Consider the following 14,480-nt stretch of genomic DNA (forward strand, 5'->3'; position numbering starts at 1 on the left):
TAGAAAACATTAATATTTCCCAAAGTCTCAAATCACAACCGAAACATCGCAGAATAGTCTCCTATAGACTCCGTTTTAACGCAAAAACAGCTTCCTTCCAACCTCAACTTTGTAGCTAAAATGTTACCGACCCCACCGATGCATTTTCCCAGTGGGGATCAGGCGCCGGCGCACCGCGGAAAAAAGTAAAAACACTATCAGCAGTCAATAACGGCGCGCGCGCACCGCGACTTTTTTCCTGACATTTCTAATTCGGCCACCGCGTCGCGCGGACGTGTCAGTTGATGGAGCACTTTTACTAATCGGTTGTGTGATAATGTGTCGTGATTGCTGAAAGTTACTGTCCAAGATGGCGCTGAAAAAGCGCTGTGTTGTGGTTTTGTTGTTGTCTGTGCTTCTGGCGGAAGGCTACAGTCCGAGAGGTAAGGTGTTTATTTTTCAGATTTTATTTAGGTACCTATTTAACACCTTATTACTCTTATGAAAGATGAACATTGGACATTAATGCCAAAAAAGAGTTTATTTTAATTTATAAATTAACGGTTCATCCCCTAGCGATTATAAAGCTCTCCTAATGGTAAAATGTATCGTGTTTACATCATAAATATTTGAATAATTTAAATTGAATTTATTAATTATTTATCAATCGTTTAATTCAGACAACTCACATCCATATAGCTTAGTAACACTTTAAGCTCAATTTTTTCATGAGCTTTATCATCACTTATTCTGAAGATAATCAAAAAGCATGTGGGCATTAATTACTAATATCCTTTTCTACAAACATAATACTTTATCACCAAACTTTATCGTAATACACTCGAAATTAGCCTTCTGGCTACGAGTATATTAGTCATAGTGAAGTGCTTTTGGTAGAGAGTAGAAACTATCATAAAATCAATTACCAATCAAAATGGATCTAAAGCTATTCCTGCAAGTAACTTATACTGACATTAATTTACATCCAAATCCTTCAAATATCGATACCTTTCTCTCAATACACCATTAGATCACGCCTCGCTCCTGGAGAACTGTTTCTTACGTAAACGATATATAGACTAAGAGCTGGTGAACGCCAGACCTACGTCATTTTATAAAAGCTGAAAGTTTGTCAGCGTATGCTTCCAATATAGGATACAATGTTGGTGAATTATGAAGTATCGTAAGTCTAACTTTTACGGTGGCTTTTTCTGTATATTCAATAGACTGTAATTCTATTAACGTTATACCATTAAATCTGATTTTATGTATAATATTTGGACAATAATTAGAAGTATTTTCCCCAACAGCCAGACAGTTTTGACAGTTCCAACTCCTTGCCAGACAGTTTTTTTAGGGTAGCTCCCAAAGCCACCACGACCCAAACTTCATAATTCACCAACATTATATCCTATATTAGGAGCATACGCTGACAAACTTTCAGCTTTTATAAAATGACGTAGGTCTGGCGTTCACTAGCTCTTAGTCTAATAGTGCTCCAATGGACAAGCGCTCGACGGCAAACTGCCTAAGTCTTACTTTCGCGTTTTCACTTTTTATCGGATTACAATAATCCAGGATCGTAATGGGCTCTGGCGGAATAAGACGTTTCCAACTCACCGCAGAATACAGGGTTGGCATTGAGAAAGGATCCTCAAGTTAAATTAAAAAATAAATTTTTATATTGGGCGTTTTTAAGGCACTTAAACACGTGCCCATATAGCTTACCCTACTACCAAATGTGAATTTGAATACTTAGTATGTAATCAAAAAGACCTCCCTCGATCAAACCAAATCTGTATAGTGAAAATCGTAGCCAGACATCTTTGGTAGGTATTCTTCAGACAATAATTATCATCGTTACCATCATTTACAAGAAATCAACCTTATTGTATTCCACTTCACTCAGGTACATCATGCAATTTTTATTCATGGTTGTGAAGTTAAGTGAAATTAAGTTTTATTTACAATTTTTAACCCAAACGTAAACTGGATGAGAATGCCTTATGGCATTAAGTTCGCCTAGTGTTAATATTTTTGGCATTGAAGTATAAATAAATAAATTTTCTTTACGCCAAAAAACATCTGGTATAAAACAAAACTTTACACCTAATAATTTACGCTTAACTTCTAAGCTCGCTTGAAAAGCTTTAGTCAGTAGTTTACGCTAACAAGGCAATCCTTTACAAGTAAAGAGCATGCGCAAAGATTCGATGCTTATCTCTCTTATTAACATTAAGTAAGCCCTTCAGTTAATTCCATCATGCTTAGAAAGTAGACAGTGAGAAACAGTAGTTGTTCTGAAGCTGATCGTTATAATTTTGAACCAGCTTTAGGCTATTTCCAACTATCTATTATTTTGATTTTACGGCTGTCTCGGTGGTTGGCGTCTAGTGAGTTTGATACTAGCTGAGCCTGACTTCGTACGCGTGAAAATAGTTTGAATAATATTTCCAGTTTGTGTAACATTTTTCTTTACCGCTCCGCCCCTATGGAATGTAGAGTTATACTCGTATAGCCCAAAGCCTTCCTCGATTATCGGCTTGGCTATCCAATACAAAAATATTTTTTCAAATCGGACTAGTTTTTATTTTCTGAGATTAGCGCGTTCAAGCTAGTTTTCGATCTTATATTGATTTGTTAACGTTCTACTAAAAATACAAGTTTCAATAGTCCATCAACTCATCAAAGCAATTTATTTGTTATGATTTTTTATTACCCTGAAAAATTAAGACTTGAGAACATTGTGTTTATTGCATATTGCTTACACAAATTACTTCTTTTTTGATATAAACGCTATTTAATTTTTGTTTATTTAGACTTAGGCTGGGTTGGTTGAAAATATATTGAAAATTTGACATTTAATGAACATTATAAATAAATTTCTTATTCTTATTCTTGGGACACACACTAGACTTAGGCTGGGTTACACCATCTACTTTAACAAACTTCAAAAATCTGTCAAACTCCATACAAAATCACCGGTTGTCGTTATAGTTACGGTCAAAGTGACGTGGTGCAACTCAGCCTTAAATTCAAGCTGGATTGCACCATCATACTTTAACTTTAACAAACGTCAAAAGTCTGTCAAGCTCCATACAAAGAACGCCGGTTATGGTTATAGTTGTTACGGTTAAATTAAGGAGTTGCAAGTCAGCCTAAAAGTGACCAAGTACCGACTAAAACAGTGACATTAGTTCTAATATATAACTTCAAATAAAGACAAATAATAGCTTGTATTTACAGTGAAAGCCCTATACATATAAATCCTATGGAAGAACCAGAGTAGGTACTGCAGACATTATATTGTGACTATAGTGTATTATGATTGCTATAGTTTCTTCGGCACCTGTTACTGGACAGAAATGTGCTGGTCACGAAGCATTGTACCGATTTTGATGTAATTGATTTGGCTGTTATTGCGTGTTGGGAGCCCGTGTGGCTAATATCCAAGTTCAATTCAGTATAAAATTCGTTTCAACATCATGAAACATTTTAACATAACTATTATTTAAGTAACTTCAAAAGCGATTGATGTGAAAATACATGGTCCGTAGACTCAGTTAAAATATGTATTTTTATTTCTAAGTAACTAGTAACTACAGACCTTTAAACTATTTTTTGTGAGATACTCATTCCATAAGTAGATGAGACGGATAATTAAAAGAATACAAAAAATAACGTAAACTATAAAGTTGCAACAAACTTATAGTTTAAAACACGCGGCAAATACTAATTACTTTTACAATTAGATCTTGATTACTGACACTTAATCGGTGATAGACTTTCAACAATCAATATTGAATCGTTTAGACGTAATCGATCGATTTTACCCATAAACCTCAAGCAATCGCAAAGCAATAACCTTTTATGGAGAACAACATCGTTCAAATTACAAAACCCATAATTAACTTTAAAAAAAAATAAAACCGACTTCAAATGCGTGAACACAAAAAAAAACTAAAAATTAAAAAATATTGCGTATAAAAAAGTTCATCCCCAATTTTCCACCCTTGGGGGTGAAATATTTTCTTCAAATTCGCATGAAACCACCCTTTTGATAATACCTATTCAACAAAAAAATAATCGTTCAAATTGATTTATAATCGGCGGAGATATTGCGTATAAAAAAGTTCATCCCCAATTTTCCACCCTTGGGGGTTGTTTTTTTTATTATTAAATTTAAATGGGACCACCCTTGAGGTATTACCTATACGCCGAAAAAAGATTTGTTCAAATCGGTTCATAATTGGCGGAGTTATCGCGTAACAAACATAGAAAAAAAAAAACATACGGGTCGAATTGAGAACCTCCTCCTTTTTTGAAGTCGGTTGAAAACCCAAAATGCGTTACAGGTATTACGAAACTGCATTGTGAAGAAAGCCAACAAGACCACCCGATCACAACAATATGACGTCACGATATTGACATTTTTTTTGGTTTTGAACCATTCGACTGTGAAACCACTGATTTGCGCCTTTTTATTGGCTCGTGGTTAACTTGCTTCTGGAACGTTTTTGTTTTTATTTTAGCAATTCACAAATCAACTACCAAAATACACAATTCTCACAGTAAATGGGAAAAATTATGACAAATACAATCAACCCACGAAACACACGTCGAAATAACTACAAAGTCAACAGAAAACGTTAATCTCACTGTAAGAAATACTAATCGTGCAATAAATGAAAGTACAAATCGTTATTCAAAAAATAAACCAATGATTATTTTGTTCACTGACGTCAGAGCAAAACTCAGCCTGCACATCAATATAAACAGAAAAACGTAACTAAAAAAAAGTTAACGTAACGAAAACAGATAATATTATTACATAATGAAGGCCGGTAATATTTCCTGTCCATTATTAGGTAAGTTTAATTCAATTGTGGTTTGAACAATTTGGGCGCGCTCAATCAGTGCAAAGTGGCATGGACCCGCCGATTCGATCCGCAAAAAATGACCGTTAGCAAATTTGAAACATTTCGTCGAATTTCTAAGATTCTATCGAATCATTGCTGTGATTGGATTCACTTTCACACTACGATAGTGTTGTTAATGGAAATACAATGAATTATGTACATTCGTTTGCTGAATGCAGTTGAGGAAGCAACGATGGAGCGGGAAGTGGAAAACATTTGAAATTCAAGTGGATAGGAGTGGAGGGACAAAGTTGGCATTTGATAGATATTTGGAATTCAAATTACATAGAGTGCGGAAAATGATCAAAATATCCGTGATGGAGTTCCTAAAGCTTTCATAGCACTTTCTATAAGTTGAGATGCAAGCCAAGAGCTTCCACGTTGTGGATAAAAATGTGCACGAGCACTAAACACGACAAGTTAATTGACTTTTATATTACAAGCAAGTGGGTCTTACTAGAACTAGAGTTACAACAGAAACTACAAATTCATAAAATTCTTGATTCCATGGAAATATTTTTCCACCATAACATTGTGTAACTAATATAAATACAAGAATAGCGTATAGTCTTGCAGTAAAAGTGAGAGTAACGCGAGTGGATCGCAACCTTGACCGCTGGCCAGCTGCGTATGCGCATGCACCCTCTAGGGCTGCCATTTACAAACACATTACTAGCTTGAAGTCTTGTCTGTATGGCTTTATGTCTTTGCCTTTTCCTGCAAAAGGATTAATAGACCAAAATAAGTTAAGATTTTCAAAAATCGAATCAAAACAAATGAAATCACATTTGTTTAAAAAATGAGATAAAAAATAGAATGGTCAGTTTCAATAGCGATTTGGGAAAAGAAAACTTCATCGACTTTTTAATGATTACGTCACAAACTTACTGAAAAAACTTTAGAGTGATAAATTGGCAGTTTGATGCGTCATTATTTGCGTTAGATAATAGTTATTGTGATAGGTCATGGTTTGCTAAAATTCAGTAATGTATTGGACTTCGATTCAATCTTAAGGTAAGGTATACTACAAGTTTTAAAGAAAAGTGTCCAGCATTTTACTACAACACATTTTAAAGACAGAATATCAAAAAGACCATGGAATTTTGCAGAGCAGACCTTAATCCTTCCTTATTGATAAGACGTATTTGTCAAAGGATAAGAACGACATAAAGACCTCGATCTGATTGCCATTTCGAACGCCTGATCTAACGGGTTTATACTGTATATTATTTTTGTGACTATCTATACTAATATTATAACGCTGAAGAGTTTGTTTGTTTGTTTGTTTACTTGAACGCGCTAATCTCCGGAACTACTGGTCCGATTTGAAAAATTATTTCACCATTAGAAAGCCCATTTATCGAGGAAGGCTAAGTATAGGCTATATAACATCACGTTACGATCAATAGGAGCAGAGCAACAACGAAAAATGTTGCGAAAACGTGTTTTCACGCGTACGAAGTCGCGGGCACAGATAGTTACTAATACTACACTCGCGAGCAAAAATATGGAATCACCCTATTCGTTTCAAGCGATCTCAAAAACTAAATGACTAATAGAAGACAAATAAAAATGGTACCATTTTAAAGGTTATATTATAAACTTCAAAATGATACCACATATACATACATAGTCATTCAGTTCTTAAGATCACTCAGAACAAAACACAAGGTGGTGATTCCATACTTTTGCTCGTAAGTATATTTGTTACAGACCACTTAACAGAACTATTGAACAAACATACAAATTGACATTACTAAACCAATTAGAATACATATTGTTCTCCAATCTATCTCTACAATGGCTGACGTTTCTCCACTTCACAGCCCCATCATTTCCCTGTTAGAAGAACCATAGGAAAAGTGGATTGTTTGTAGATCTCCGGAAATCTCCATTATTTGTGAAACTAGGCATACTCACTGTTCCCGGGATGTACATACTTGAAATTTACAAATTTGTAACACAACATCCAAAATTGTTTAAAACTGCTGCTGAGGTATACCCGAGAAACACAAGGTCAGCAAATAGACTAGTATTTGACTTCTGCCCAAAAATCGCACTTTGTCATAAAAATTGTTATTCTATGTGCATTAAGGTTTATAACAAAATTCCTGAAAGATTTAAAATAGGTCCTGCAAAAGTAATGACCAGGAAGCTTAGGGAATGGCTAACCACTTCCTGCTTTTACAGTGTTCAGGAATTTCTGGACAAAAATTTGCATGTTAATGTATTTTAGCAGAATAGAGCACTTTGTATTTACAACACTATCTGTATCAACCTATTCTTTGCAAATAAATGTCTTTGTCTTTGTCTTTGTCTTTGAAAAGTTTTTATTTCCTGCGTATCGATTCAAACACGCACTTTCAATGATGATCGATTGATTTTATGGCTTTTTGCTGCGATTGTCACGCGCTTGTACTACTGTGCTATGATCGATTTGTACTCGACATTTCATTTGTACGATTAAGTATCTGTTATTTATGTATTATAGGGAATAAAATAAATTGTAGCTTGCCCAGATTTTTAGGTTACATAAGAATAAAATTAGGACCTCCTTTTTTTAAGTCTGTTAATAAAAGTGTAATGATTTTCATAAGCCACGAATATACGACACGTAATTTACTGACAAACATCTGTATAAGAAATAATACATATAACTGTTAATTATTTCTTCCAATGACTTCTTTCATTAATGTATTCTTTATTTCTATGGGGTCTAGTACCCATAGTACAAGCTTTGCTTAGTTTGGGACTAGCGGCGCAGTGTAAAATGTCCAAGGATATTTATTTATGTTTATAAGTAGGATTGAACGAAGTGCATGAGTATTCGGAATCTATAATGTTCAACACTAATTTATTTAACCAAAGCTTGCACAGCTTTTTGACATAGATGGATAACGTATAAATCCCACGTTACATTCCCTCTAATATGGTCGAGTGAAGCGATGGCTGGTTCACTCGTCATGTCTGTGAACAGGCGCTGCTTTCGGGGACTGGTCAATCCAAGTTATTCAAATTTATGTATGCGAGTCATTTCTACTAGTATCTTAATATGTAAGTCTAGATATTAGCACGTCACTACCTTGTTTAATATACCACGCAATCTTGTATACCCATTCTTATAAGATAACACCATACAAGAATGCATGGTAAATTCAGTGAACTGCTCCTGAATCGAATGTACCTACTACTACTATTTATATTTATTTATATTAACCGGCAGACAGTGGTGACTGAGTTTGTTGCGGCGCTTCTTCTCAGCACTTGCCAAATGTTGGTCTCGAAGCGCTGGTAGGGTAAAAAGATTATGAGACATGTAGAGGCTCCTTAAGAGCAAAATGACGATTTGTAAGAACTATTTATTAGTCTAAACAAATAAAGAAATTTTGACTTTGACTTTGACTTAATGCATCTAAATACAAGAAGTAATTGATTTACAACAAAAAACTGAAAGTAGTTTGTGAAGAATCGAGAGTAGTTAGTGGAGATTTCACTGCTTAATGTAGGTTTATTATAATTTTAAACTAAAAAAACATGCCCAGTCTAAACGTTAATAGGCCAGTAGAATTAAACACAAAAATTGATTAAATCGGAAATAATTCTACAAAAGATTTTTTTGCTTTAATGGCTTCATTGGTTGCCCATTAAGACTCTCCTAAGTTTTCGACTTCGACAGAGTTGTGCTTAAGTGGTGGGGGCCCCCGAAAGGGGCGTTTTTTCGGTTTTCCGGTTATACCGCGTAAAGGACTTACCCTATCGAAAAGTGGTCTTCATGACGGTTGAAGGGCACTTAATCCTGCATTGAATAAGACCAAATTCAAATGTTTTGGACAAACCGTTCCCGCGCTAAAGTTCGGAAAAGTAGAATATACGTATAATTAATGACCCTCTCCACGTCCAATGGCTTGTTACCCACAGGCTTCCAAGTCTTGAAAAGGGCCACCTTAACCAGTGTAACCCTATCAAGGCTTACGAGCTTGATGCGCCTATCCTTGTGCGTCCCAGCCGTTCCTTAACTGCGGTTGGTGCACCTCTTCCTTGCACTCTCCTGAACGACCCTGTGTTACCTACTGTGGCTGTCCCTCTTCCTTGCAGCCTCCTGCACGACTACGTTGCCTAGCCGTATGCCTGGTCCAAGGTTCGACGCCACAAAATCAACTTCGCACGCGTGAAAATAGTTTAAATACTATTTTCCGTGCTTGCAACATTTTTCTTTACTGCTTCGGCTCTATTAGTCGTAGAGTGATTGTATATATCCTATAGCCTTCCTCAATTTATGAGCTATTCAACACAAAAATTATTATTTCAATCAAACTAGTAATTCTTGAGATTAGCGCGTTCAAACAAACAATCAAAAAACTCTTCAGCATTTTAATATGAACTTGTTGTTGTTGATTTTTGGCGTCAAACCTTAGACCAGGCATACGGCTAGGCAACGTAGTCGTGCAGGAGGATACAAGGAAGAGGGGCAGCCACAGTAGGTAACACAGAGTCGTTGAGGTGAGTGCCAGGAAGAGGTGCAGCAACCGCAGTTAAGGAACGGCTGGGACGAACAAGGATCGGCGAATCCAGCTCGTATGCCTTGATAGGGTTACACTGGTTGAGGCGCTCCTTTTCAAGACTTGGAAGCCTGCGGGTAACGAGCCATTGGACGTGGAGAGGGTCATTAATTATACACATATTTTCTACTTTGCCGAACATTTGCACGAGAACGGTTTGTTCAAAACATATGAATTTGGTCTTATTTAATGCAGAATTAAATGCCCTTCAACCATCAGGAAGACCACTTTTCGATAGGGTAAGTCCTTTACGCGGTATAACTGGAAAACCGAAAAAGCGCCCCTTTCGGGGGCCCCCACCACTTAAGCACAACTCCGTCGAAGTCGAAAACTTAGGAGAGTCTTAATGGGCAACCAATGAAGCCATTAAAGCAATAAAATCTTTTTTAGGAATTATTTCCGATTTAAAAGCTAATTCTACTGGACTATAAATAGTGCGCAGCTCAATAGTAACTAACACTTACTACACTGAGTAAATGGGCCATAGAGCTACAAATCAAACATAAATCAGAATACCTACAACAGGTAATCATAGAGTTAATACAATCTTTTATAATTTAGCGCAAAAAGAAGATTATAATCAATACAAGTACCTACTCGTACTCACATCTAAAAGAAGTGTCTGTAATTGGACCAGCAACAAAAACAATGAAGAAAAATACTAATTAGAAGCTAACGATCGACTTCCCTTCATTGCAAAGTAGATACAAATGACAAACAAAGGTTGACCTTTTAGAAAAAGACATTGAAAGTCAAAGTCAAGTTCCTTTATTTGCATGGACTATTAAAAATAGATCAAATATTATAATATAAGACTAATAAAAAAAAATAGTTTTTCTCTTATGGAGCCTTCACAATGTCTCATAATCTTTTTGCCCTAATTCAAATAGGTACACCATTAATTGATATAATTAGATAAAAAGTATCCTACCATTCAATCTACTAAAGACGTCCTTTTTGAAGAAGCTCTTTAGGCCTGCAATCAAACCTATGTCCACCTTTTGAACCTCTTTCAATACCTCTCATTTATGATAATCTCGCAACGCAATAAAGTAAATATTATACAAATATATTCAGTCTAGTCGCCATAATATCAACACTTCGCAGGTTCATAACCCCAGTAAAATGCAATACAATACTGCGGAAAATGTAAAGTATTGAAATAATAGCATCCGATGTAATCCACTCGAGTAATTCTAGATGGCATTTTCGCGACTTTCTCCCGGGTCACGGGTTCGACGCTCGCCCTGAGCGGAGGCAAAACGATTGTTTTTGTTATAGATTTTAATCAATTTACTTTGTAGGTTCTTGATGAAAGATGAAATGTTTGCTAGCGGAAATAATTATACCCTCGTTAGGAGAAAATAATTGAGATAGAGGAAGTAAATTGATGATCTCTTACATAGCAACACTGATTTTATGTGCTTGAATAATAATACATATTGTTACGAATATAATGGTTGTCGACACCTATTGTAATTAATTTCAAATTAAGTATCATTAAATCATTGAAAACATTTTCTAATTTTGTTACATAAAGTTATTTTCATATAGCAATACTGGATCAATGAATCAATAATTCACAAATCGTAAATAGTGCCCATATCAATTGGTTTTAGACTTACATTTTAATAATTCAGTTTAGTCACTCAGTCATTTGTATTTTAGTCGCACTTATTTCAATTATTTAAAATAAAGTAAAATAACAGACTACACAATTATAAGTAAGTCAAGTAAGTCAAAGTCAAAGAAAATTAAATACAGCATGCTCTATTTGGTACTATCATTATTTCATAAATAAATCAGCAATAACTTAACACTGTTCGATATTCTTGTTGAATTAATAATTCTGTAATCATTATATCACTTTTAAATTATGTCGTAGTGACAATAAATCATAAATCATTATTACAAACTTGATTCAAGTTGTAAAATTCAATGAAAATGTAATAATAGTAGTTAGCAGTAGATAAGACATCAACGCGTTAGCTGCATGAATAAAATATTATTGCGCTGTAGTGAATAACTAGCTTTCCGCCCGCGGCTTCGCCCGCGTGGAATTTTGTCTGTCACAGAAAAACTTAATCGCTCGCGTCCTTGTTTCAAAAACCGGGACGAAAACCATCCTATGTCCTTTCCCGGGACCCAAACTATCTCTATGCCAAATTTCATCAAAATCCGTTCAGTGGTTTAGACGTGAAAGAGAGACAGACAGAGTTACTTTCGCATTTATAATATTAGTATAGATTCATTAGTTCACGGTTATGTCTAATCGATTATTACTGGATATTTTAACTGCTGTAGCAATTATTTTGTAAAGCGACGTGCTGACAAATTGAACTGTCCAGTTTATTAGCGATGTTAGGCCGTGTACACACGAGAATGATGTCATTATTTAGTTGTGAATGAAAATAATTGATGAATACTTTTAGACATGCCTTTATGAATCGTGTTTGTTAGCCGAGTTGTATATTGTTACAGGCGAGTTCACTAACTGGGTATCAGTATAACTTTCGGAGCTGCGGTAGGCGTCAGATAGGAATCTTTAAGTCTTCAATCCAAATTAATTCACCGGATTAATAGGACTTAGGCGTGCCCTAAAAGTCACAATGTGCTATTTTTCTAATAAGGTTCGTAGAAAAAGCTTCCTAGAGACAGGACCACTTGAATTGTACCATTCTAACTTCTTTAGTTTATGTAGGTATAAAGTACCTATCTAATTAACTAAAACACCTTTTTACTGTCTCGAAGTAGTGGTAGGGTTAAACTAATACTGAGGCGTGTAAAAGAACTTTATAAAAGCCTACTTACGGGACTATTCCCACCTCTCGTTCCCACCGCTGCAACTCCTGTGTAGCCAGGATCTATAGCTTGACCGCCAATAAAAACTCAACGAGTGAAGGTCAAGTTTTATAAAAGCCTAATTTCAAAATTAATTAATTTTAATTCGGATTGTTTCTACAACGATATAGTTTTTGATCTGTTAATATAGCTTTTTATAACAAAGCTATCCTATACAATGTTTAGGTACACCAAAGCTACAATCCACAGTGAGTCCACAGCCCAACAATAGTAAAAAGCCTTAAAACTTACGCAAGTCGCTCAAGCACGTAGCGTACGCCGCGGAATGCATTTTCACTGCACGTGCCTTTGTTTTGTGAGGTATGGCCACTCGTTCATTTGTAGATTGCGTAATGATAAGCTTGAGCTTTAAGGCTATATTTCACCGGAACACCATGGCGGCGCAACCAATCGCCGGCTACCAACAAAATGTATGCAGCTTTGCGCAACCAAACGGATACCAGGTGAGTAACTCTCTATAGAGCTGTATACATTTTGTTGGTAGCCGGCGACTGGTTGCGCCGCCATGGTGTCCCGGTGAAATATAGCCTTTAAACTCGAGTTTCGTAATGGACGTCTACTAATTGTGTTTATTACGAGTGCTATTTGAATACATGACCAGCGTTTTAGGACTTTGTTACTTGTAATAATGGTTGTGGGAGTTTTTGTGAATGTTATAATAGATATAATGTACGTACCTACACACGACCACAGTGTTAACTATCCGTTTTTGCTCTCGCTCTCATCCAATGGTGATTCTTTGCGATAGAACGAGACGACATGACCGGCAATGGGTAGTTAACACTGTTGCTGACTGTACATATCTCTTAACTTTAACCTATATAATTCGTAACCTTAACCTATAGCCTTGTAGTACAATATATGTAGATTGGACCACAACTATTTCAGAATTAAGATGAAAAAAGAATTTTCTCCCAAATCTGAGAGTAACTTTTTTCAATGTTCTTCTTTCTTTTTTTCAAAATCAAAATCAAAATCAAAAATATTTATTCAGTTTAGACCACAAGTGGCACTTATGAACGTCAATAGAAAATAATAAAAAAAGAAAAGGTAGCCCTTATGGGGCACTTTACATGTCTCCTTATCTTTTGGGCCCTACCAGCGCTTCGAGACAAACATATGGCAAGTGCTGAGAAGAAACGCCGGAACAAACTCAGTCACCACTTATTGCCAGGAATTATCTAACGGTAAGAATAGTCAAATTTAAGTACATCTAATATGTGCAGACTGAAATGACCACGCATCCTTGCCATCAATATATGTAGTCTCGAACCTTGTAGTACCCTTTGGACATAAGGGTATTTTTTATATGTATCTTAAATCAAAAAAGAGTGTTAGTTTTTCTATTTAACTATAAGTTCTCGAGTGAAGATCACTGGTTGGAAGACGTAGTATGGGTAGGCTCCCCCTAGGTAGACCGACGATCTGGTAAAGATAAGATCGCGGAAAGTACCTGGATGCGGGTAGCACAGGACCGGTCGTTATGGAAATCCTTGGGGGATACCTTTGTCCAGCACTGGACGTCATTTGGCTGAAACGGACGAACTAAAAGCTTTTGCTGTACTGCTGGACGTAAACCTGCCAAAGCCACAACTTTTTTCATGAAGAGAGTGTAGCATTTAGAGTAGACGCACACCGTTGATTTTTAGTTGGCCGATAGGTGTGCCCGATTTTAAATTGTATGAAGAATCGGCCAAATCGAATCGGCGTAGTGTGCGCACTCCCATACATGCCCATACTGATCAACTGCCCGACTAAACTATCGGCCGACGAAAAATCAACGGTGTGCACCTACTCTTAACTTGATTTACAATAGTTAGATATTTTAGCAGTAGATTTTATACTTAATTGAAAAAGAATGTTTTTAATAGTGGCGAACTCAATATCACAATATTATTAATTACAGTTATATAATACAGGATAATGGACTAAGTTTACTGTCCATTACATCCTGTGTGGTAATACTACAGCATATCTAATAATATCCATTGGTACATTATGTTTTCCGCCTTCCGCTTTCCCGACACTATGTAATAAACGACTTACATCATAGCCCCCTAACGACTATACCGACTATACCGCCTGCGGTTGGATTCGAACCCGCACCACGTACGGTGTTACGTCACTGTGGTATATCCTCGACCACAAATTAGAGAAATGG

The 14,480-nt window shown here is 36.0% G+C and overlaps 1 protein-coding gene across 1 annotated transcript in view; it reads left to right on the forward strand.

The window, feature by feature from the left end:
• Positions 1-204: 204 nt before the first annotated feature.
• Positions 205-14,480, forward strand: part of LOC135077051 (uncharacterized) — a 28,836-nt gene continuing 14,560 nt past the window's right edge. The window contains exon 1 of the mRNA XM_063971648.1: positions 205-422. Within this exon, the coding sequence (XP_063827718.1) occupies positions 350-422 (73 nt within the window). The 5' untranslated portion in view covers positions 205-349. The remainder of the gene's footprint in view (positions 423-14,480) is intronic.

The sequence above is a fragment of the Ostrinia nubilalis genome, chromosome 12 (genome assembly GCF_963855985.1).
Source record: "Ostrinia nubilalis chromosome 12, ilOstNubi1.1, whole genome shotgun sequence".
Classification (NCBI taxonomy): domain Eukaryota; kingdom Metazoa; phylum Arthropoda; class Insecta; order Lepidoptera; family Crambidae; genus Ostrinia; species Ostrinia nubilalis.